This window comes from Callionymus lyra, chromosome 13 (genome assembly GCF_982586985.1).
Source record: "Callionymus lyra chromosome 13, fCalLyr1.hap1.1, whole genome shotgun sequence".
Lineage (NCBI taxonomy): Eukaryota > Metazoa > Chordata > Actinopteri > Syngnathiformes > Callionymidae > Callionymus > Callionymus lyra.
The window spans coordinates 13606147-13631473 of NC_141830.1; the positions used below are offsets into that span (position 1 = coordinate 13606147).

The 25327-nt window shown below is 41.7% G+C and overlaps 2 protein-coding genes across 5 annotated transcripts in view; one reads left to right on the forward strand and one right to left on the reverse strand.

Annotated features, from left to right (window-relative positions):
* Nucleotides 1-25327, reverse strand: part of LOC148067455 (transforming growth factor beta-3 proprotein-like) — a 179205-nt gene that overhangs the window by 39095 nt on the left and 114783 nt on the right. The window lies entirely within an intron of this gene.
* Nucleotides 14419-23975, forward strand: bmf2 (BCL2 modifying factor 2). 4 transcript variants are annotated; one of them, XM_087805234.1, is made up of 4 exons: nucleotides 14419-14530; nucleotides 16657-16881; nucleotides 18324-18547; nucleotides 21245-23975. In XM_087805234.1, the coding sequence occupies exons 2-4, from the start codon at nucleotides 16680-16682 to the stop codon at nucleotides 21359-21361; spliced, it is 543 nt and encodes a 180-aa protein (XP_087661360.1). In that variant the 5' UTR covers nucleotides 14419-14530; nucleotides 16657-16679; the 3' UTR covers nucleotides 21362-23975. The 4 variants fall into 4 exon arrangements, with proteins under 4 accessions (XP_087661360.1, XP_087661362.1, XP_087661361.1 ...); XM_087805236.1 differs by having other exon boundaries at nucleotides 14423-14530; nucleotides 16661-16881; XM_087805235.1 differs by lacking the exon at nucleotides 14419-14530 and adding an exon at nucleotides 14873-14977.

A 25327-nucleotide genomic window follows, 5' to 3' on the forward strand; every position in this document is an offset into this window, starting at 1 on the left:
CCAATTAGTCTCGCGCAGACGCGACAGAGGTGATCCTCTGCAGGCCGAACAAAAAAGTTGAATAGTTTGTTTCATGGATGAGCCCCGGGTCCGGCTTATCCCCCCCCAGGAATTATGCAAATCCCGTAAAACGGCGATGTATGACGTAATACGGAGGCTTTTAATCTTTGAAATCATGACGCATAGCAGCTCCATGACAGGTGAACGATGTTGACATGCAGAGGGGTTTACAGTCCAGCTTTAAACCGGGTGACTCACCCGGGGGGGCGTTCTTAAGGGCTGTTTGTCTTGAAGTCGTCCCCTCTGACATAAATAAGAGCCCGGACATTTGATGACGAGACCTTTAACACGGTCAAAAAGTCGTTCCTTAATAGACCTGGCTGTTGATTCTACGTTGTAACTTCATCAAACCGTATTATATTCACATCACTGCGACTCACTCTGAGGCCAAAGTACTTGATTTGAAAGATGTATTTGTGTGCTTGTTCTCTTTAGAATTAAACAAATAAAAGTATTTGAGTCATTGGCTCCTCTCGCTGCTGGGCCCAGAGGAACCTAATGGTTAGTCATTCGGGAGAACCGGTCGACTTCTATACGTCGCTTCCATTCAAGGTCGAGTGATCCATTACGATGGCTTTGTTTCACATTCAACTCCATTTATCATGACTATAACACACAGGAAGTTTTTTTTTACGCCATGTTTTTTTTTACATTTATTTTAAAGTGAGAGATTTCTTTGTGTTTTGAGTTAAAGAGAATTTAAACTTCACTCATTTTCTACTCACCCTCGTGTCGATTTAGGGTTGGGATTATTAATCTGTTCCTTCTTAGAGACAAAGATGTATGTTTATTTTTTACAAAGCTAATGACGCTCAGTGGTCTTGTCTTTTCTTTCATCCATCTTGTCCATCTTGAAGTCTCGACGAGAGGGATCGTGTCGGAAAAAATTTGTAGAGTTTAAAGAACAACAAGCAGACACAGAGCAGAAGAACAGGCCAAGTAAACATCGCGAGCGCTTCCAGAGTCATTCAAATCCAGACCAGTATTTTGATGTTTTTCAGTTCTGGATTTTTTACGATGTAAAAATAGAACACGTTTATTTCAGGGCTCTTGCCATATCGTGGTATATATAATTCTGAATCCTGATTAAAGTACAAAAAACCTACTAACTAATGAGATTGTGGGAACAAGCGAGAGGCAACAGGTTTTAGGTAGATCTGCGTATCATCAGCATAACACAACATAAGGATACATCAAAATCTTACTGGTGTGTGTCGGGGGGTGTGTCATATTAGGGTTGTCAATCAAGTAAGTCTAATATGAGTTTGTTTTTGTTGGTTTAACTACTATAAACCTGGGGCTACCCTTGAAGAACTTGAAGTATTAGGACGAGGGAGTACGTAGAGGTTTCCAAAGTCAAGTCAGATCCGCCTTTAAACCCAACAAATCTGCCCCTTTTTAGATTTAAAATTAAAAAATGATGAAGTGATTTCCTTGCCTCACGAGTGCTTCAGAACCATGACAACAAACGACGTCGTAGTGTTTGTTTTTATTGGTGATATTGACCCAAACTTTGAGCTTGTCTCTGATTATAATGGGCAGCAAACGTCTGTGTTCACAGTGAATGCATAGCAGCAGTTAAAACGTAGAGGATGAGTTTTAAGACAATAAATGGGCCACGGATTATCATATTGCGGACAGAAATGGCCCGCAAACCGCTAGTTTCTTGCCTTAGAGGATGTTGACAGACGTTCAGATATTTTTTCTTCTTCAAAACAGGTGGTCATGGACATATTTTAAATAAATAAATTATCTCATCGCCTGCAACATTCTAGGTAAACACAAATGCTCTTACATTCCGTTTATCTTCCTTCCCAAGTAAAGTCATTTGTGAGCTTTGAGCCATTTCAGTGTTTGGATGTTGTTTTTGCTAATCACGGCTCGCTAATATTCCTGCTCGGGTGACTTCTTCGCCCCGAGATGTGTTCAATTAGGCGGTATATGCACGGCGTGGAGAATTCCACCGAATTATTTGAGTTCTTCTCTTCTCCGCCAACTCATTAACAATTCAACGTGAACTCTCGATCCTGCGGGGTGTTGACATTAATTCCCCCACGCTAGAGGAGCCAGCTTTTTTTTTTAAATGGAATTTCCATACTTGTAATCAAAAGTTTTTGAAGACAAACAAACCATTTGCTGGTTTGTTTCTACGGCGTGGATGCTGCACGAAGAGCCAATTACAGCCGTCACCTCGCAGACCATAATAAGCTGGTCGGCGGCGACGACGGGTGCACTTTGATAAGTTGTTGATCGCCCCTGTTTAATCCTGCGCCGACATGATGGGGCGGACCTGTTACTAGGATCTGGTCCTGCTTCCTCTGGACCAATCCTGCTTCAGCCGCCTCGACCTTGGGCGGCGGATTTCCTTGAGGGCAGGGCGGCCACCGTGGAAGCGGCTCCGAATCCGAGGGGTTGGAAGGAAACAGAACCGGCGCCGAGAAGGCAGGCAGAGAAATTGTATGAATGACTTGCGAAAGAGCCGAAGCTTCCACCAATCCTGATAAAGAGGAAAAACTCGTCGGCCAATGAGCGAGAGCCTCCTCCTCTCCCCGCAGCATCTTCTTCTTCTGACTGTTACCAGGTCACTATGCCTGCCCGCGCCGCCGCGGCGCTAATCTGTTTCATTGGGTCAGTGTGCCTCCCTGCACGCGCCTGACTGGCTGCGGCAGCGTACGCGGTTGCTAGGGAGCTCAGCCAATCGGGCGGCGGGCGGAAGCTTCCCCTCGGTTTCCAGGCAGACGTGCTGTCGGTGTTTTTTGGCGGGAGAGCGCCGTGGCGAGGAGGGGGGTGAAGTGGAGCATGTGATGGCGTGTGTGTGCGAGTCAGTGTGTGTATGTGTGTGTGTGTGTGCATGTTTGTGTTGCATCTCTGCGAGCGTGCAGTCGACGCGCCCCTGCCTCTCGCTTTCTGATGCAACATCCAACCGTCTCCCGGGCTACTCGGGGACCTTGTTATGGTTTTTTTTTTTTTCTCCTCTTCCTGTCCTCGTAGGAAATGAGAACCAATTGCTAGGCTGTTGCCATCGGAGCGGGGAGGTTTGTTTTGCCTCCGCTTTCATCTCTGGTACCTCCCCGTCCACAGTTACCGTAGAAACAAGACCTACTCCGACTCTATTTCCATCGACGTCTCCTTCCTTTTTTCCACGATTTATCACCGCTTTCTTTTTTTAATCCGCTACACAGCAACCAGCCTCCTAAACGCGTCGGCAGCCAATGAAACGCGCAGGAACCCGAGCGAGCGTATAAAAGATGCTGAGGTTCAGATGTTGATGTACATCTTGTTCTGCTGCACCTGAACTTTTCAGCAAGATTGTCGCGAAGCAACTTTTCTCAGGGTTTTTATCAGACAAGACACGCCCTGAAAACAAAACAACCTCGGACCTATCTGTCGCCGGCATGTTTACTCCACGCCCCCTTTTAACCTCACCTCGGCTGACAACGGCTTCCCCAAAATCTCATTATTGTTGGACACGAGTCGAGCGGCAAATGCATGGGTTTATGACCACCATGACTGTTTGACCTCCGGAGACCCTCATTACATTTTCAGTGATATTATTATTAATTATTTTAATCTATTGACTTTTACACGTAACACATCTACCAACATTACACCATCAGTTTTCACCATACTATCTTTAATAATTTTACCTATTTTAACATTTTTTATATCAAAAAAAATGGACCATGAGACAACACAAGGGATACAACAAGCACATTTGTTTTCTTGACTTCGGGTCATCCTGACCCTGGGATAAAACAATTTCTTTAACCACATGCCTTTTTATTTCTTTTTAAGTTTTCCAACTCTCTAAACAGGAAAAGTTAAGATTATTATTCCTAAATGAGTACCAAAGTAAACACAAATGCCAAAGAGTCAAAACACATTTTTGTAGAAGTTGTTCAAAATGGATTTATTCTTAGAGTTGAATTGAGTTTTTGTTACTTTCAAGGGAACAAGGCGAAGTGATGTCAGCTGACTTATGTTCAAACCTCACGAGTGCTGGTTCGTCTTCCTTCCAAATGTGTTTAGTCTTCTTTTTTCAAAGACCTGAAGATGAAAGACATACAAAATGTAAAAAGATTTGAAAGTGAGGAAGGCATTAGGATTTAAGGTGTTTTTTTTAATTATTTCCTGACACAAAACCATCCTGGTTTTAAAGTGAAAACATTAAGGCCAAAAGAAGGTTTTTTTTTATGATTTTGGTCCACTTCAGATTTAATTTGCCGCTATTCAGCTTCTCTTTTTCTCTCTGAGGTGTAACAACAACCTCAGCTCTGGAGACTGAAGTGTTTCTGCGTTTCTACGACCGATGAATAATCCTCTCCGTACGACATGTGACCTTGTCATTCACGATTGTTGCAGTTTGAATGAGTTAAAGAAGGTTGTTGGTCTTTGCCAGATCACCAGTTAAGTGGTCACTTAACCCAAGCGTTGTCTCTGGGTCGAGGTGACCCGGATGCTTGAAAACAAAATGTGTTTGTGTTATCCCTTGTGTTGCCTCTGGGTCAAGGTGAACGACCTCCACCACTGCAAATGTATTTATGGAAGTCAGGGAGGTTGTTCAACTTGACACAGAGGCAACACAGGGGATACCACAAACACATTTGTTTTTTGGGTTACCGGGTCACCTTGACCCAGAGATAACACAAGGGATATCACAAACACATTTTTTTCGGACTACCGGGTCACCTTGACCCAGAGACAACACAAGTGATACTGCAAACTCATTTGTTTTCGGGTTGCCAGGCACCTTGACCCAGAGACAACACAAGGGATACTACAAACACATTTGTTTTCAGGCTACCTTGTTTTTTGGGTTACCGGGTCACCTTGACCCAGAGATAACACAAGGGATATCACAAACACATTTTTTTCGGACTACCGGGTCACCTTGACCCAGAGACAACACAAGTGATACTGCAAACTCATTTGTTTTCGGGTTACCAGGTACCTTGACCCAGAGACAATACAAGGGATCCTACAAACACATTTGTTTTCAGGCTACCCGGTCAACTTGACCCAGAGACAACACGAGGGATACTACAAACCCATTTGTTTTCGGGCTACCGGGTCAACTTGACCCAGAGATAACACAGGGGATACCACAAACACATTTGTTTTTTGGGTTACCGGGTCACCTTGACCCAGAGATAACACAAGGGATATCACAAACACATTTGTTTTCGGCCTACCGGGTCAACTTGATCTAGAGACAACACAAGGGATACTGCAAACACATTTGTTTTCGGGTTACCAGGCACGTTGACCCAGAGATAACACAAGGGATATCACAAACACATTTTTTTCGGACTACCGGGTCACCTTGACCCAGAGACAACACAAGTGATACTGCAAACTCATTTGTTTTCGGGTTACCAGGCACCTTGACCCAGAGACAACACAAGGGATACTACAAACACATTTGTTTACAGGCTACCGGGTCAACTTGACCCAGAGACAACATGAGGGATACTACAAACCCATTTGTTTTCGGGCTTCCGGGTCACCTTGACCCAGAGACAACACAGGGATACTACAAACCCATTTGTTTTCGGGCTACCGGGTCAACTTGACCCAGAGATAACACAGGGGATACCACAAACACATTTGTTTTCGGTTTACCTGGTCACCCTGACCCAGAGACAACACAAGGGATACCACAAACACATTTTTTTCGGGCTACTGGGTCAAATTGACCCATAGATTACACAGGAGATACCACAAACACATTTGTTTTTGGGTTACCGGGTCAACTTGGCCCAGAAGGGAACGAAATAATAAACTAATTTCCCGAATTGGACCATCAAATGAGTTTATTATCTTTTCAAATATTTTTTTCATTTTAATTCTATTTAAAAAAATGTATTTAAATATCTTTCACTAACTAACTACAGACATAAAAACATGTTACAGTTATAAAACAGGACTTTGTTTTGAAGTAGTTTTTTTCAATTTTAATTCAATATATTTTTGTCTTCGTCGCAGGGGCAGCAGCTTTAGCAGGGAGGCCCAGGCTTTCCTCTCTCCAGCTACATGATCCAGCTCGTCCCCGGGGGCCCCCGAGCTGTTACCCCAGTATAATACTCATAGAGGGGTCAATGAAAAGAAATGCAAGATTAATTCTTAGTGTTATTTAAAATGTTACTATTAACAAGTAATACAAATGAGCAGAATATAAAGTTTTGGTTAGCTTAATAAAAATCCGTTTCAGCTCTTGAGGGCCCCAGGGGGCCGACCTCGCCCAGGTCTACATCGTTCAAGTAAATGATAGTGAGTTGTTGTGACGCAGGAACAAACAAACGGCAACTGCAGAAAAAAAGTTAGTGTCTGTCGAACACATTGTAATCAATTCAAAAGAAAAACCTTCAGCGAGTTTTACAGCAGAAATATTTCCATTACAATGATCTCAGCGTCGCTCATCAACACCGGCGCTGTCAGGGCGGGTTTGGTGCGAGAACGTCGACAATGGATCTAAAACATTTCCATCTAAAAAATTCTATTCAAATATCGTTGAAGGTTGTGGCGTTACTTGTCACAATCCCCCCGAAAATCAGCATGAAGTGTTTCCCCTCCCGGGTGAGTTGTGGACTTCAAATGTGTTACCTCTGGATGAACCCACTGAGTTCCACCTTCATTAGCCCAGTCCTCGGCAGCTCTACCTGTGGTTAGAACCAAGAGGTGTTGACAGGACAGGCGGGGAAGGGAGGAGGAGACGCTCGGAGACAGTGGTTTCCAATACCTGTGAATGCGTCACATCACAGCCAATTATGTGCAGAACCTTCCGCAGGTAGACGAGGGAACAATACGATTTGATGCCAGCGAGCGTGAACGTTGTTGTTTTGGGTTTTGACAAAAGATCTGGACGTCAGGCGCCATTAGCGAGAAGCCGCTACGATCATTATGCGACGAACTTATATCAAGATCCACGGCCCTCTCACCTGCACTCGTTAATAACTCTCTCCCCACCAGGGACTCTGACTCGGAGAAAGGTGGGCAGGTTCTCGTCGTCTCCTCCCGACACATGAGAAGCTCTGGAAGTTGCAGTTTAGTTGACAAGTAGTGAGTTCAGCGCCGACACAAAAGGCTGTTTTTTTTGCCACTTCAAAGAGGTTGACGCCAGAGTAAGAGACAGCGACAATGACTTAAAACAGTGTATGAGATTGCACAATGTCTGATGTTCCACTCAAGTTATTATCCTTAAAAGATCTCATTTGCATCACAAATTTTCCACCATAGAAAAGACAAAAAAAAAAGTCCCGCGTCGATCAATGACAGCGTGGTGTTAGCCGTAGGTTTCGGGGCGCTAATGAATTATTGATAGGGCGATCTCTGACTGAAGCGCAGAGGGAAAGATAATGACTGATTTGATTTTCCTTCTCTGCTAATTGTGTCTTTGTTTTCCTGTTGTATTCCGTCAACTCATTATTTTTTAAGTGTTGTTGCACTAATACATTTGACTTAAAAATGCCCAATTATTACTTCAAACTGCAGGATCCTTCATCTTTTGTGCTCCCGGTGGAACTAGATGTTTGTGTTTAGCAATAGGTGGTAAATACCATTTATGCAAAATAAACTCTAGATTAACGCCCAGATCTTTGAATAAACGTGAATAATTAACATTTCCACGAGTGCCACTTAGAACAGATTCAAGCATTTGACCCCAATATTGACAAATTGTTTCTCACATTGTTTGATTGTGAGTCCATGTATGTACTTGTATTACGATGTAACTACAATAGATATTGGACCTCTATTGTACTCATCAGTATGTGTCTGTTTGTACTAAACTCCATTTTTAATTCAATTATTTAGCCCCACCCACTGAAAACCCTTCTATCATAACCACACCCACTCTGCTGTTATTGGTCAAGCATCAAGGTCTGTCAGCACACGTCATCATTCCACTTCCAAGGGACTCGTTGTATAAACAAAGCATGTTGTGAGGTCCATTGGCTTGAGGAGGAGTGAAGCCATTTTCGGCTCTCGTAACCTCTTGTTCGTCCAGATTTCAGAAAGGGGAGAACTTTATATACTAATAACTTCAAAACATGGTCATGATGAGGAACTTACTGTATCTTGGAGAGGAAGACTTCAACATTTGAAACATGTGAGTGAGTCAGGAGAGTTGGGTTTTTACATTAGTTGCCCTTTAACATCTACTGACGAATTATTGTGATCCGTGTTGACGATCCTGTTATGATCCTGCTCATCTAGGGAGTCGCAAATTTTAAAACCAGTCTTGCCCCATAGAATCCTAATAAATAAGAAATATGACTATGTTATTTATTACAAATACTAGATATTATTAATATTTTTTCCAAACAAAAAGCAGCAACAAAAACAAAAGACTATATACGTCAACCAGACTATTACCTATTATTCTAAAGACAAACTAGATTAGACACTAAAGTTAAAGTTTAGGCTCTAGGGCTGTATTTTGCACATTATTTTGCACAAAGTAACTTTAATTTAAGTTCCAAAATGTTAAATAACAGTGAATGCACGTCAGTTTCTAAAAAAAAGAGTCTCTCCACAAATTAATCCCAAATATATCCATCAAGAAAAAAGGTTAATGCTGTCCTGGTATGTGAGATACTTTGATTTTCGTCGGTTGCTTAAACACCAAATGGCCCAAAAGAACTCTTAAGAGAGACACATACACACAAACGAAACCAGCACGAGCTATATCTTACCTTTACATTCAACATATTTTCTTTTGTTCTCTAAAACTTCTGGTTTGACGACCTGACAATACGTTATGGATCAATATATTTCTTCATCACCTTCCTGCTGGATAATCTGAAGTTCTAGTGTAAGTGTAAAGAAAACGCTTATCAGCTAGAAAAGTGCTTCGGTAATTTGGTGTCCGACAGCCGACAAAAACATGATCGACTGCGAAGTTTGTGCTGAAGCTGTTTCAAGACGATAGATGTGTTTCAGCAGCTGTGACATCACTGAGTGAGAGAAATGTAGCTCCGTCTGTGAGACATGAAAACAACGATTGAGTCTCACCTGTTCAACAGTCTTTCTGTTAATGTTGATGTCTCCCTCTGGCCTGTTGATTTGCATTTTAATCTTTTATTATTTTCCACTTAACATTCCTTTTTTTTATCAAACAAGACTTGAAATGATGATGAAAAGGTCTAATCTTTAGTAATTATGTAGTTAAGTACTGAAGCTATACATTTGACCATCTAAAATGTCATTTAATGTCCTGTCAAACAAGAAATAGGTAAATCAATTGAAGTGGTTTTTGTTGTGTGATTCAAGACAGAACCGATATCCTGTCTGATAAATGCAGATTAAAAAACTTAAAATCCTTATACGACAATCCAGATTTGTCCGTCTTGTATTGAAGCCTCGATGAGAAGAATTGTTCCAGAAAATTTTTAAAAAGTATATATTGAAAGACATTGAAAGACTAGAGCGCTATAAACCACTCGGAAAGTACTCTTGGTTAATACGCCTGCGCTTCCTGAGCGGTCTACACTGGTAGTGCTTGCGATATTACCCGCAGTACTTCCTGTTTATATTGCTAGCTACTGCCACAAACCAGCGTAAAACATACTTCCGTTTTTTCCGGAACATTTCTTCTGGTCGAGGCTTCAATACAAGATAAACATTACAGACAAGCAGTACGGAGGTATTTGGAATGTTTTACGTTTGTCTTTTTGAAGGAAGTAAGTCCCTGGACGCTTAGTCACTACATTAAAATGAATAAACTTTTTTTTTTTCGACTATAACTCTAAAAAGGACCAGATTACTCTGAGCATGTTGCCAACCCTTAGTCAACATGAGGGTGAGTAGAAAATGAGTGAAGTGTGAACTATCACTTTGAGAGTCAGTTAGTAAAACTTAAATATTCACGATAGTTACTATCCAGAGTATGTGTGTGTGTGTGGCGAGAGTGAGGTGGAATGGAATCTAGCCAATCAACAACAACTTTACATTATGGTTCCCACTGGGATTCATAGTTTTTATGAATTCTTTTAACACCCAAGACCACAATGTTACATTTCCAGTTGTTGCCATGTTTTTTTGTGTATCAGAATCTTTATGTGTGTGTTGAGATTTTCGGGGGGGGAACCACATAAATTACAATTAACAACAGATTTTTCTCCGAATAAGTGGAAAATCCTTCCGTGCTTCACTTGCTCCGACAGTTGGTCTCAGTTCCATGGAGAGCTGTTGGTGTTTTCTCAAGCCAATCAGAAGCTGTTATTGACTCAACTGCTCGACTCCAAAATCTCTATCGATGCCGATGCAGTTCGGGGGGGGTATGGGGTGAGGGCTTTCACTTCAGCTAATCTACGTTTGCCAATCGTGTCTTCGGTTAGCTACCTAAGCTACACAACTATCGGCTTATTCGCGCTAACGCTGTTGCCATCCTGCTTTGAGATTTACCTGCACCGCTAAGCCCTCCGCGAGTGAGCGGGGTCATGTGACGACGGCACCTGAGGGGTTATAAAGAAGCATTTTAAGGACAACTCTCAACGGGAGAAGTGTTTCCCAGCCTTACGTGCAGATGTATGCTTTTAATTAAACCCATCATCGTCTTCCAAGAGCCCGGCGTGAAAGATAATGCAAATGTAATTATAATGGCTTCGGTTAAGCCTCGGCAAGAAGGAAATCTGCTTAAGTGCAACAATATTAGCGACACATGTTTTATTTTCTCCTCTTCCCTCCGTCTGCCTCGGCGCTCGCTGACAGCTGATTGGCTCCATCGTGGATTATAGCACAACCCCCCAAAACAAAAACATGGGCTGAGAAAGTAAGAGAGTGTGAAAAAAAAAACAACAACTAGCATCTGATCTTCCCAATTTTTGGGTGGGGTCCCTCTCGCTGCAGGATGGTAGTGGAGGAGGGGGGGGGGCCGTCATACAACAGCTCTCTGAACAGGCTGAGGTCGTTTCCCTCGCTCCTATTTGCTCCTGGTAAACGGTGCTCGGGTGTTTCGCGAGAAGTTGTGAACATCGCACCTCGCATGTGTGCAGCAAAGTAGGTGGTGGTGGGTTGGGGGGGGGGGCTTTAGAAAACATCCTGCATGAGCTGACCAGTGCATCTGCTCTCATCCAGGAATCATCTCCTGGGACGGATCTGACTCACATGATGGATCAAATAGTCTTCTTGCTGGCCGTCCTGCACTCAGTCACCTCGCTCTTTCAGACCAGGCTGTTTTTTTTCACCACTCTTTTATTCAACCTCTTTTGAGCGATGCCATGCGTGGGCGGGCTCCTGTCCTAAAAAGAGGGTCAACATCCAGGGGCTGCTGTTTACTACGGTGTCAGCGAGCATCCATCAGATGATCACCCGCAGGCACTCGGAGCTGGAAGTGGCTCGGTGCCGATGCTGCATGTGCAGCGATGCCAGGATGTGATTCGAGCTGGTGCTACAGTTGGGAATCATTCAGACGCGTGAAGGAAAGCAACACCATCGAATAACAATAGTTCAGTTAAACATGTGACATTGAAAACAATATATAATACATAAAACATGACATACTTGAGGCATGGGGAGCCAATCACTGCCCGCAAACTAATGTAATGTTGCTTATCAGATGATGTAAATAAAGTCAATTGTAAGTAAGAAAGTAAGTCATTTTTATTTATATAGCGCATTTTCAGACCAGGGTCACAAAGCGCTTAAACAATCAAAACAATACTCAATAAAGTATATACTTAAAGGTCAAGATAAAACTGAGAACACAACAGGAGTTCCAGAAAATCAAGGAAAAGCCTGAATAAATAAAAATGTCTTAAGATGTTTCTTAAAGGAGTCAGTAGATCATCAAACACAGAGGGAGCAGAAGATCGTTCCAAAGCTTAGGAGCAACAGCCTGGAAGGATTTCTCTCCTCTGGTCCTGAACCGTGTGTGAGGAACCATCAGTAGATTCTGATCCACAGACCTCAGAGCCCGAGCTGGGGTGTAAGTCTGGATCAGATCACTGATGTAAGGAGGAGCCTGACCATGAATAGATCTGAAAGTAAGAACCAGAATTTTAAAGTTGATCCTGAAAGAAACTGGAAGCCAGTGAAGAGTTTTAAGGTTCGCAGAAATGTGAGTTCTTCTACTAGAGCAGGTCAGAATTCTTGCTGCAGAGTTTTGTATTAACTGCAGGCGAGACAGATCCTTCTTGTTAAGACATGAAAACAAACTGTTGCAGTAGTCCAGGCGAGAAGAAACAAACGCATGGATTACAAGATTCAAGATTGATGATCTGACACGTTTTCAAGTAACAAGTATAGAAATTTTCATCCGTCAATTATAAAGGTGCCAGTTTAAAGATTAGGTACAGGACTTATTAGAAAATATAAAAGCACTGTATATATTTTTCATGCCATTCAAACGAAAAAGTCACGACGTTTGTTAATTTTTCTGTTGCAACGAATCTTACGTTCACTAGATGGCAGCATTACGTCTTCCGCAGCTAAGGGAACAATAAAAATTCTGTGAGATCCTGGCAAAGACTGAGGACGAGAGGATACAGTCGACTGCAGCAGCTTTGAAAGCTGACGCTTAGTCATATTTTGCCTTGGAAACAAATAAAGCAGTTATGATTTCGGCAAGAGTCATGAGGTCTGTAAATCGCAAAATGTAACGATAGTACACTGGCACAAGATATTTCAATATATAGTGTTTTGCTAACAAACTTGACTGTTGAAAAATTTTTTGGCCGTTCTGTGATTGAGTTTGAACTTTATATTTAACTTGTAAGACAAGGTTGATAGAAACTTGATCAATTTTTTTTATTCATCTTGACAGACGATGGTGCAAATACTTGTATTTTGATGGTGTAAAATTAATCGCGCAATCTCTTCCGTTAACACAGCTGAATATTGAGCAGCACATGCCTGTTTAAGGAGACGTCCTTGAGGGGAACAGACTAAACAAACCATGCGATATTTACTCAGAAAACGTGTGGAGACATCCACCAAATATTAGTCATAAAGTGTCTACACGCTCATAGTTTGCACTCTATTACATTAATTTTAAAGTAAAATATATAATGAGAATGGTCATGACCCTTAAACCAGACATGGGCAAACAGCACCCACAAAAAAAAAAAACATGTTTGAAATGAAGTACCTTCTTGGCATACTTACATGTTCAGTGCTGAGTTCTTTTTTTAACTACTTTTTTTTCTAGAATATTCCCCATTATTTTAAGACCCTTTTCCCTTTCACCTTTTCCACCGTCACAGTCAAATGTGGGCATTTATTTGTTCACCACTGCCTTATATAAATATAATTACAAATATTTATATAATTATATATAAATACAAATTACTTACTTATGAGCCATTGATTATTTGCCGGATTGCTTCAGATTTGTCAGTTTGTTCATTGCCTGGCAAGTAAACCATAGAAATGCATGATAGAACCTTCAAAAAAACGAGGGAATCCAGATGGAAATCCACGAAGTTGAAGTTAAATTCTGAATTTCCCATGAATCAACTCTCTTGACTCCCATCTCAAATAATAAACGTGTGGGTCGTTGTTATTGTTTTACTGACATTTTTTGTAAATTTGAGTAACGTTATTTAAGTGCTGTTTGCTTTTTGTTAGTATGCCTCTGTTGTTGATGCTGCGAGCTGTTTGACTTCTGTTTGCATTTCAACTGCCTTTCTTTCTTCGCGGCATTTTAAAAAAATATATTATTTCTAATCATCTCTTGTTTTCCTGAAGTGATCCATCACGAATCCTCTCGAACTGCCTTCCGTTCCTCGACACCGACTTTCTCTCGAGCAGGTTCTTCTCTGATCAGCTGATCTGAGCGCTCAAAAAAAAAAAAAAGTCACATGTCTCATCTGGGTTTGTGTTTTTCCCCTCCACGTGTCAGGATACAGCGGGCAGGGGGCGGGACCATAACAAAGGCTGTGATTGGTCAGCCGCGTGTCACCAGCTCCTGGCTGCGTGGAGAATTGTTTTCTTAAAGGCCCCACGTTTATTTACCCCAACAACAATAGCACGTCACTCACGTCGACTCTTTAGGGTTTTTTATAGTTATATTCAAGCATGTACCGAGTCACTGTCATTGTGCTGCGCGTTGATTGGTCGAGGAGTTTCGTCAAAATATTTAAAAGATGTATTATCAAAACATTTTTTTTTTATTCTTACAACAGACAACAGATAACCAGATTAGTGTTTTTGTTTGCTGTTTTAACGTTGAGAAAAATTAAAATAAACGCCAGAGGTCGAAATGAAATTAAAAAAATGGTGTGTTAATTCTTAGTGGTCGTGATATCACCTCATGTAAAGGGGGCGGGCCCCTGTCAACAGAGAGTGGGAGGGCCACACGCTCCTGGGCGGGTGGTGGTGATACAGTGTAGAGTAAAAAAACAAGCTCTTCACAGTCAGCAAAAAAAAAAAGAAATCTCGAGGCTGCGATGAGAGTCGTGGAGTCAGTCTGAGTGACAGGCGAGCCAGTTAAGTCAAGAGCCGCCGGGGAAGGAAAACTAACACGCACGCGGTAAGTCTTTTTTTTTGTTTGTTTGTTTTTGTATAGTAGATTGGGCAGTGGTCAGGGGTCCAGCAACAGCAATTTGAGGATCGATCTCTCACCTTTTGTTGTGTGAGCCACTGACCACTGCACAGCTGAAAGTGGTGATAATCTGAAGGAAAAAGGTTTGTTTTTAAAAAAAAAGAAAAAAGAAGTGCACATCGTTTGCACGAGTGTTTGCGCAGGGGTAATGTAGTCCTGTAAAGTGGGTGGGTCTCGGTGGTGACCGATGATGATGATGATGGGGGGGGGGCGGACCATCAGACACGGGGAGGGAAAAAAACAAGCTCCTGTCAGCAAACATCTTGAAGCGGCGCGGATGAGAAGAAGGATACGAGTCACTTCACTGCAGTCACTTGGAGAAAAGTTGTCAAAATCGCACCCGAGCGGGAGGGAAAAGGCTTTTTTTTTCTGGCGGTGAGTGTTTCATCTTTAAGCGCTACTACTTATTCTGCTGCGGTGGAGCGGAGCTGGTTGAGGACCGGCGGGCATGTCCGGGCATATAGAGCCGGATCCATCCCGGGTCTCATCCCTGAAGTTCGGTCGAGGATTCATCCTCCGGTGCAACTTTGTCACAACAAACACATGCACTGTGATTCTACTAAACTGTTGTTTATGGAGGCGTTTGTGTTCATTTAAAAATGCATTAGAACGAGGTGGAAAATGTATTTAAAAAAAACAACATTTTATACCTTTTTTTTATTTTTAATTTTTTTTAAATCGCGATACACCGGCTTTTGGTTTCATCAAAGTTGAAATAATCTTTAATCTTAGGTTTTGTGTTTTTTTAAAATATATTTATTGCGGTGCTCGCGCGTGATCTCGTGCGCGTCAGAGCGCAGCTGCAGCGGACGAAGGACCGTGGAAGACGCGCTGCAATGAAAACATTGAAATCTGCATAAAAATTGGAAGAATTTTTTTTTTGTGTGTCTCTTTCTTGTTTTCTTATTCGGACACAAATCGCAATCCGAGTCCGTTTTTTTTTTTTTTTTGCGCACGGCATGTCCACTTCAGTGGCCACACAAAGACAGCACCTTGTTTCCACGCGTGGATCTGCGCCCACTGCGCAGATGGCGCAGCAGAGGGAGCCAGTCTCTTCTCCAGATCCCTGGTCGCTGGCGGGACCCCTCTCGGCCGTGTGTGTGCGCCTCAGTTCACCCTCTGTGTGTGTGTGTGTGTGTGTGGAGGATGTTGCCAGATGAAGAGTCCAGTGAGTGGGTCAGTCTGGCTCTGGATGTAATGTCGAATCAGTTTAAAAAAAAAAAAAAGTCTGATGGGAGATGGTGTTTGATCTGCTGATCTAAGAGTCGCACGTCTCATAGAGCAGTTTGTTGAGGCGTCTTGTTTACTTTGAGAGGCAACCATCAGATAACAAGTTGAAATAACTCCAACCGGCTGTGACTCCACATCATATTACACAATAGCACCTCGTGGTTTACAAGCCCTGCACACTTCACCGGCACAATACCAGCAGATCCTGTTTCTTGCCCAGTCTGGCCTGTCTGTGTCTACACTTACAAAACAAAAGCGATGACAAAGTGTACTTGGGATGGCGAGGAAGTGTTGCAGAGAGAGGCTGGTTATCACAAACCATACACCGGTCGGACGGAGGTTTCACTCGCATGACACCTGCTGGGTTTTTTTTTGTGGACGAGCGTTTACCCCAGACTGGAGGGAGAGTTGTTATTGTTGAACAAGGGCGACTTCGTCCGTGACTCCCGGCACCTCCGCAGAAAAAAAAAGTTATTCGGAGCTTTAAAAAGCAGCTCGAAGCTCTTTTTGGCAGCAGAAACACAACTTGGCATCTTATCAGGAGCAGCTTGGCGGAGGGAGCTGCAGGCTGCTGGCAGCCTCTGAACACATATATACGTCTCGCTGTGCGGCATCTATATCATGACCGTGATGACGAAACATATGATTGTGCAGATCGTGCTTTGACACACATCACATTGTGATTTCGGAAGCATATACCACCACCACTCTTGACTTCATGACTCACGATCGTTGACTAAGTGAGATGACTTTCCATCTGCCTCGGGATGATGTTTTGGTTTTGATTCATTCTAGATGTTTGAAAAGTTTGCGGTTCTTTCCAGGCAGATTACCGCTGAGGTGTTGGATGGATGATGAGGAGGAGGACATGTTGCGGCCCATCTCTCAACTCCAGGGAACCCCCTACGGGAACGTTAAAATCGAGGAGCGAGCCACACAGTTCTTCGCCGGACAGCCCATCTCTGCCGTCACGTCGCAGACTCACAACAACAACTGCATCGACGCGCTTCCCTGCAGCTCGCCAAGACAGCCGCACATACCCTTTCACGGTGAGTGGGTTTCATCCATGATGTGTTGGTTGAGAAGCTAGTTTACATATGGTGCTTAAGTGGTACTACGAAAAATACACAGTGCGTGAAAATAATGACATTTTATAATATGATCGTCAATATAAATGGATCAATTAGTGGGAAAAAAAGTTAATGACAAATCAATTGAAGCAAATCGAAGCGAAATAACAACATGCACCTATAATCCAGTTTTATCTTGATCTTTAAAATATATACTTTATTGAGTATTGTTTTCATTGTTTAAGCGCTTTGTGACCCTGGTCTGGAAAAGCGCTATACAAATAAAAATGACTTACTTACTATAATCTATGATGATGTTTAAAATACAAAAAAAGTGTTTTGCGTTTTCCTACTTGCATCAATGAAAATCAGGGAAAATATATCCCAAAAATATTGTTGAAAAAGCCACTTTAAAATGAGTTTAGTATATATGATTAAATGAAAGAAAACTAAGAATGGTTTTATGTTGTTGTTTTTTGTACAGTCATTAAAAACTTGGTGAATCCTATTGTTTTATTGTAAAACACTCAGGTTTAAACTCCGGAAACTGATACAAAAACTGACCCGTCGAGTCAAAAATAAATTCTGACGCTGAATGAAAGGATTTATTTAAACTGAAACCTCTGATTTATTTACCAGTCTTGAGGTCACATAGTTGCCACGGATTCCATAATGAAAAAAAGTCCCTGATTTCCCAGTGAGCTGCAGATGAGACGGTCATGATGCCATGACACACGGTCCAAGGCAGAGCAATAACTTCATCATTAGTTAATCGAATGAGTGTTACGTCATTGTTGGATTGATTCTAGTTTGTTGTCGGAGATGTTTGCTTCGAGTCGTACTCGCTAATTACCTCTTCAGCGAACCAGTCATGGATGTCATGCACTTGGCTCGCGGCCATCGCTGCGACCTGCACGCCCGGATTGTCGGGAGACAGTGTTGTGAGACAAAAGCTGTTTACTTCCCGCCCGCAGACCTGCATGCTGGAGGCGGTCGGTGAACCCACGAGAGGTCGGGAGGGGTCACTACTGGTCGTTGACATTTGGCCGTGTCCTTCAAAAAAGTTGCCTTTGCAACATGATTCAAACCAGCGACAAATATTTAATAACAACAGTTTCTGCTATAAATGATATTAGCCAATGATTTACATTTGAATAAAATTGAATAATGTACATTATCTTAATTAGATCTTATTACTCTTTTCAATATCTTAACTTATAACATTCGATCATCTTCTAATGTCTGTATTTTTCATATTAAGGCTCTTTTTCTTCATCCCGTCTTGACAGCCCCTCACACAGAAATAATGCGGCTCCACAGATAATCTAATAACCCACAATTTCGAGTCACCCTGCAGCGACAATAACAGCAACTGTAAGCACACGTTTTTAAGGAGCTTAATTTTTTTTTCTTTTCTTCAGGAAACGCTGGATTACGATCCCACTTTCCTGCACAGTTTGAGCCAATGGAGGACCGAGGAGAGAGGCAGGTTGAGGAAGCGGAGGAGGAGGACGACAACAGGCGAGGGCACGACGACCCGACGGAGAACCGGCGGCGTGAGCAAGAGGGACTGAGCGTGGAGGCGCAGATCGGCCGTAAACTGCGGGAAATCGGGGACAAGTTCAACGAGGACCACATTGAAGTGGTGAGTGTGGCTTCCTGTTGTGCTGAATTTACATACAAAAGAGTGTCACTAAATCAATCACAACGTCACAGTACAGATGGTTTGATGAGACACAATAGAATTATTTATGAATTTCATTTTTTTTCCCTTCACGATATCATCAGTTGTGCATTAACTAAACTCAGGACTATATTTCAATCGGTTTTACTTTGTTTATTGACCCGCATAATCAGAGAGAAAAAACAAACACTTTTCTTTAGCGCCCTCTGTTGGTCGACCGCAGAACCTCCACGTTACTCACCCGGGTTCATACGAGGACATTATGGCTTCTTCATCATCGCTATCCAAATATTGATTCTGCAGTTTTACCGTTAGGAGCGTATGACTTGGCAGGTAGATGTTTACTACGCTAACATTTACTACTTCTGGAGTGAAATGATGTGAGTCAGGAATGAGATTAAGACGAAAACAATAGGATCCGCCGTCAAGAGTTTAGACTCCCGTCGATGGTTTGCGACGCTTGTTTTTCTCCTCCGAGCACATCAAGAACATGTGCTTTTCATGCCAGCATCGGTCATGTGACCATAAAGCTTGTTCATCAGCTCATATGAGCGGGGGGGGGGGGGTGTGAAGTTTGTTATCTTGTTTGTTACCGCGACAGTTATCGAGAACAAGGTGTGGTTCGAAGCGCGTTTAGAAGTTTGGAGGATGGAGGGAACGGAGAAGAGATGGCGAGAGAAAAGCAGGTGTTGTGTCACGAGCGAGAGTGAGCAGCAGGTCTGTGTCTGGGTAGACTCACCGCTCCGTTCATATGCTCGGCTAAAAATAGCGTCTGACTCACGCACTCGTAGACACAGCCAGTAACACGACGACGGCTACCCACAATACCTCAGTTGTCCTGCCGGCTGCCTCGCTGTGTGTTCTCGCCCGTGTGTGTTTTGGTTTCTGTGTGTGACCGAGATAAGGCGACAGTTTTTTTTTTTCCCTCTCTTTTGCCAAAGTTTTCTTTCTTTCTGCAGCTTCTGTTGTTGTGTAACTTGTCAATAGCTATCAAAGGAGAAGGAGAGAGAAAAATAAAGAAGTCATTTAAAACTTAAACTAAAAACTTCTCGGTGGGGGGGGCGGACAAAATGTATATTTACCCAACAATTTTTAACACTTTTTGTACAAATTATACATTTTATAAAAACTTCCTTTGATTCCTTTGATGTTTTTCACTCTCACTTGAAGTCCTTTTACAACTGTTGACTTGATTAAATTCAATTTATATGCCATTTAACTCTATAGTAAGCCAACCAAAAATGTATCAATCGTGTTTACAACATCGGTGATAAAAGTTTCTGATGAAATATTTCCACACAACTGTTAAATCTTTTGAGAAACTTTATAACAGATGTGCGAGTTATTTGTTACATTCCATCTCTGCAAAATAATCACAAAACCTTTTTTAGGGTCTTTATCAGAACCTGTGTGTTGTTTGTTTTACTTGTTATTTAAGTAATAAGCGATAATAAGAGTAAAACACCCGAAGCCAAAGATTACATCAAAACTTAACTACAGTCAATTTTGTGTAAGTCGATCTGTGGTCGTCTGGAGGTACTGGGGGGCGACGGGGCCACAAGAGCTGTTTGCTGTGTAACTCAGCTCGACGGTGCCAAATTAAAGCGATTAGAAACAATTAGTGTTCTGTGGAGCAGAAGGTTGAAAGCGCCCGTGGCCGACTGTGAGCGCCGCCACAGACCTGGATGGAGAGAGGCGGCGATAGAACAAGCTTATGCAACAGGCTGCAATCTCTCAGACGGAGCGAGGGATGAGGGGCGAGAGGAGAGGCCCCCGGTTATCAGTCCGCCCGGGCCTCTCGCCCTGTTAGGACGTGAGTGACGGCGCGTCAACGTGGTGATCCGGCGCTGAGATGAAAGTGTTTCTGGTCTTGTTTGTTAACAACTAGAGGTGGAAGAATCGAGCTCACGGGGTCTGACGACATTCCACGCCCAAAATGAGGCTTAGTGTGTGAGTGTGTGAGTGTGTGACATCTGAGTTTTCTACACACAATACTCGTGTTTTTGAGGGTTCACAGAGTACACACCACTGCCCCCTACTGATGATTAGTTTAACTAACTAGATAACCTTTCGATTGTGCGACGTGTCAAACCAAGATACATTGTTTACATACGAACGGAATAAAAAAACGTATGAAATGAAGTCACGTTATTAACAAAAACACTGTTGCGTAAGAAGTTGGTCTTTAGAGAGATTCATGCACTTTTCAACGTCTGTTGAATCTTTGTATCTTTGTTTGAAACAAAATGTTTAAACACAATAATATACTATGTTGGATTTATACCCGTTGTTTTTAAATGTTTAAATCTTATCAACTGTTAGATAAGAGCTATTTTAACACCAAAGCTATGTTGGCTAGCAATAATAGCTTTTCCTTTTAGCATATTAGCCTTGTTAGCTTCTCTTTGATGATTCATTCATTCAAAGCTAAAGTATTACATGTTTAACCAGTTTTTATAAATTTGCACTTAAGGTTTTTGGTTTTTGTCAACTTTAAACTCCCAAAGAACTATGTGTACGTCATGTTGTTAGCTTAGCTAGCACTTTGGGATTCACAGTAAGGTGTTTAAGCACCTTTAAGGAGTTAATGTTGTTCTCAAAACGTTGATCACATCAGTTGCTAACTACTTCCTGTCTTTTCTGTTTGCTTTCCTGCAGTTCATGAGGCATCAGAGGGAAAACCTCCCGGCGTGGATGCGCCTTACCATGGCGGTTTTCGGCTTTCTGTTCCCGGGTCAGCCGCCACTTCCTCGTCTGCAGATCGAGCAAAGATGAAGGGCGCTCTTGTTTTGTCCCCGACGTGGCCCTTGTTCTCTCACACTGACTCAAGGGACCAGACTTTAAAATGGCACTGTAAGATGGAACACGGGTTCGGATTTTCTTTTTTTTTTTATTTAAATGAAGAATGATAAGAGGACACTGGTCACCGCTGGACGGAGACCGATGGATTTTCGTTTCAGTTTTTGTTCTTTAATTGCCTGTCCAAAAAAGAAGCCATTGTGTTCGAAGAGATATTTTCAAAAATATTCGTAAGATGACCTATTTTGTACAGTTTTACTTTGCTATGTGAAGGGCCTCCGTCAGTCAGGAATGCCTTATTCTCTCTCCCTCCGCATCTTCCTGGGATTCATCGGGAAGAGCTCTGGACACTTTTTTTTGGAGTCAAACTGTGGACATTTCTCCTCCATAAACTTTCCCTTTACAGTTCCTCGCAGACGAATTTTTCAAGAGCCTGGTTCGGCTGTCAACGATTTTACTCTCACTCCATCCATTCTTCGGAAGATCCCGACGGCATTCCGTCGCTCCTGTGGTTACAACTTGAACATACTTGAATTTAGATGCTTAGACTCGACTCGGTTATTGTTGATTCTTCTTCCGATTCATGTTGTTGTAGGACCATGTGCTTCACGTGTAAACATGCAGTAATTTGTAAAACCAAATAAGCACAAAAATCAAGGTCGAACAAGTCTCACTTGTTGCGATTACAGTCAGGGAACTGTAAACAATCAGACAGCCGAGAAGATGGAAGACGTCCCAAAGCTTCTCGGGAGTTTGACAATCACATCTTTTGCCCTTTGCTGCATTGCCGATCGCCTGTGAGATTAGAATCAGATGTTCCGGTGAGCAATATCCACGTCAGCGAGGAAAAAAATCACATGCATTTACAATCAAAGTGAACACACAACTTTTTTGTGGAAGGTACGGAGATGCATTTTTATTTTATTTTCCCTCCTGCTGTACCTGCAGTTTTAATCACTGACTATTTAAACAAACTGCTTTGTACAGTTGGTTTTATATCACACACCCACACACACACACGTTGCAGCCACTATTGAATGAAAAAAAAAGGAAATTCTGTGGGATTCAGGAAAAAAAGGACCTCACTGAGACACTGATGGTTTTGTTTTGTTTTTCTTCAGAGTCGTCGTGAACATGACGATGTTCGGGTGTGTTTGGTAAAAAATCAAAAATCAATTTAACATCAAAAGCCAAAAGTTTGTTTCCTGCAAACGTTGAACGCTGAGCCAACTCCCATCGTCTGGTCATGTTTGATGAACAACTCGCTGTCGTTATCGAGAACAACCTTCCTTTCAGATTATTTATTCTTATTTATTTTTGATGTATATTTGCTCAGTGCTACTGTATAGACCTGTACAGTCTTTTATCTTTGATGGTTGCATTCAGTGCGGTGCCCGTGTGGCGAGACGTCGGAGCGAAGCCGTGTGCCTCGTGCGTTTTCAAACAACGGACAATCCCGTGTTAAAAAATGTGCCTTGTGAGAAACAGACCTGTCGTCACCAACACATGGCTTATTTACCCAGAAGCCTTTGCTCACAGCTTTTTGTTTGAAGCGCCTCCGTCCACACTACTGCCTGTCGGTGTCCAAAGAACATTTACAATCTTATTTGTGACATTGACATGTTAAGCTCCTTCTAGAACCACCGGTCACATGGCTACTTTTAAAAATAATGAGACGTAGCAATAAGACATTTGACTAAAGATTTTTTTTTTTTTAATATAATTTAAGAGTAAATCTGTAAAAATAAACAAAAACAACTTTTGAAATCTATAAAAAGTCGAAGCAATATTGATGATAAATTATGGTAGCCAAAACCATCCAAGTGCTAAAGTGTCGTGTGGACGCCACCATCTATTGTCTGGAAACCCTTTCTCCTCACGAGGCACAGGCTCTGACTTCTCTACACAAGTTCCGAGTTTTCACCATTTTAAATATCCAAAACGACTGTTTGCGATCAATGTGCACTGTAAAAACGTTCATTTTTTTTATTTAAAAACATGTATGCTGTGTTTTTGCGCCTCTCTCTTTCTACTCCTGCGCTGAACTCCCCCTTTAGATTCTCTTACCAATATGCTGGAATCGCCCTGGCTAGATTGTTGTGGCCTGGCGGGGCTGTGGGTTTACATGAAGCAGGAATGAGACACCGTGGTGCCCAGTATTATTTCTACATGGAGGCGGGTCGTCTCCGGGTTTGTTGATGCGTTCAACCTTCAGTGTCTTTGATCTCAAAATTTCTTTTTTTTTTTTTAAAAACATGACGAGTGCTTCTTTACTGTCAAGTGCTGTGATTTGGTGTTTTTGATACATAATGAATTTGACAAGCTGTTATTGGTACATTTCTAAGAAAGTTGTTTTGTAAGACAAAAACTTTTTTATAATTTTTTTCTATGGTGGCTCTTTTTCCAATTCTACTGGCGTTTTTTTTTTTTTTCTGAAAATTGACTGGATAAGCCTGCTGTGTCACTCTCAGTTGGAAGGGCTTCCCCCCTGTTCTCACCCCCTGATTTTGTAAATGGAGTAAAAATGCATGTCCAACATTCCTGGATCTGTATCTTAAAGGTTTGAATGTAATTAAAGGAGCAGGAAGAACCACAACGTCGACATGAACTGAAACGTGGGCTTTTCTTTCCGAGGGATGCTTTTTCTTTACGTTCAGAGTGGTCCCAAGGATTTCACACGTCTAGGAAGTGAGACCCAGTCCAGATGTAGCAGTTTTTTTATTTTTTTGACTGTGTCATCTTTGGGACTGCTCTGTGGCACCGAGGGATGGAGGGAGCCGAGGATGTTTGTTCTTTTTCTAGTGCAATATGCTGTACATAAGAGCTTGGCTCTCAAAAATCTTACAATCTCTTAATTTACTTTTCTTGTTAAATGGGTACTTTGTTGGTTTTTTTCAATAAAATTTATCGACAAATTAATATCTGTGTCGCTTCTGTTTATTTATGTAGTCCCTCACACTTCTTACTATTTACCTAGCGTAAAGATAAGAAATAAGAAGGAGATAAAAACAAACCTTTGTTTTTATCTCTTCCTTCTTATTCCTTATCTTTACGCTAGGTTGTTTAGAACGCTTTTTTTAATCTCAAATTTCTTTTATTTGTTCCACACTCCTGACACCGTACAATTCAGCTTCAAAAGCACTTCAGCTGAACACACAATTTAAGCCTTAAAGCTATGTTTGGATATTGGCATTATTAGCTTGTGAGTTTTGTTTGTGCCATAGATTAATATGACTTTATATTGAGCACTAGCACTTTAGCCTTATTAGCTCGACTATTATAAGACATTAACATATTAGCACTTTAACATAGTAATACATTTTAGTACGAGAGCAGTTGCACTGAATGTGCACGAATGCAACAGTATTGGCAACACTGACACTTCAATATTATGCATTAAATATCTTTTATTAATGAGCGAGAATTTAATTATCTCATGACACAAGAAGATAATTGATCATAATCTCTCTCTCAAATCTCAAACAAAAACTTTTTATGTTTTGATCGAATGTCATAAATAAAAAAAATTGATTTACGGTAAAAAAAATTTTTAATTTAGTCAATTTTAACCATAGTTCAATATTTTCTCTAATTATTTTACCGAGCCCCGTAGGTGACATAGATCTTGTGATGACTTTCGGAGCGTGACTTTAGATGACGTTTACTTACTTTTCAGTCTCTTTTGTATATCTTTTTGTTGCTTCAGCCTCTTTGTGTTTCAACAATAAAGTTCCCATCACTTCCCTTGTAGATACTAGTATTTTATCTCGAGATAAAAAATAAAATCATCTATCCAACAAGGTAAGATTTATCTCGGGATAAAAAAATATTGAGATAAATACAAAGAAAATCATCTGTCACCTCCATGGCTCCGTAGTATTAGTTTAGGTTTGTTAAAACTTTATTGATCCCTCAGGAGGTCTCCTATTATATTATATTATA

Coding starts and splice junctions, on each gene's coding strand:
- bmf2 (XM_087805232.1), top strand. CDS start 14,880: ATGAGAAGAAGGATACGAGTCACTTCACTGCAGTCACTTGGAGAAAAG. Junction 14,978..16,660: donor AAGGCTTTTTTTTTCTGGCG/GTGAGTGTTTCA, acceptor CTTTCCAGGCAG/ATTACCGCTGAGGTGTTGGA. Junction 16,882..18,323: donor GCCGCACATACCCTTTCACG/GTGAGTGGGTTT, acceptor TCTTTTCTTCAG/GAAACGCTGGATTACGATCC.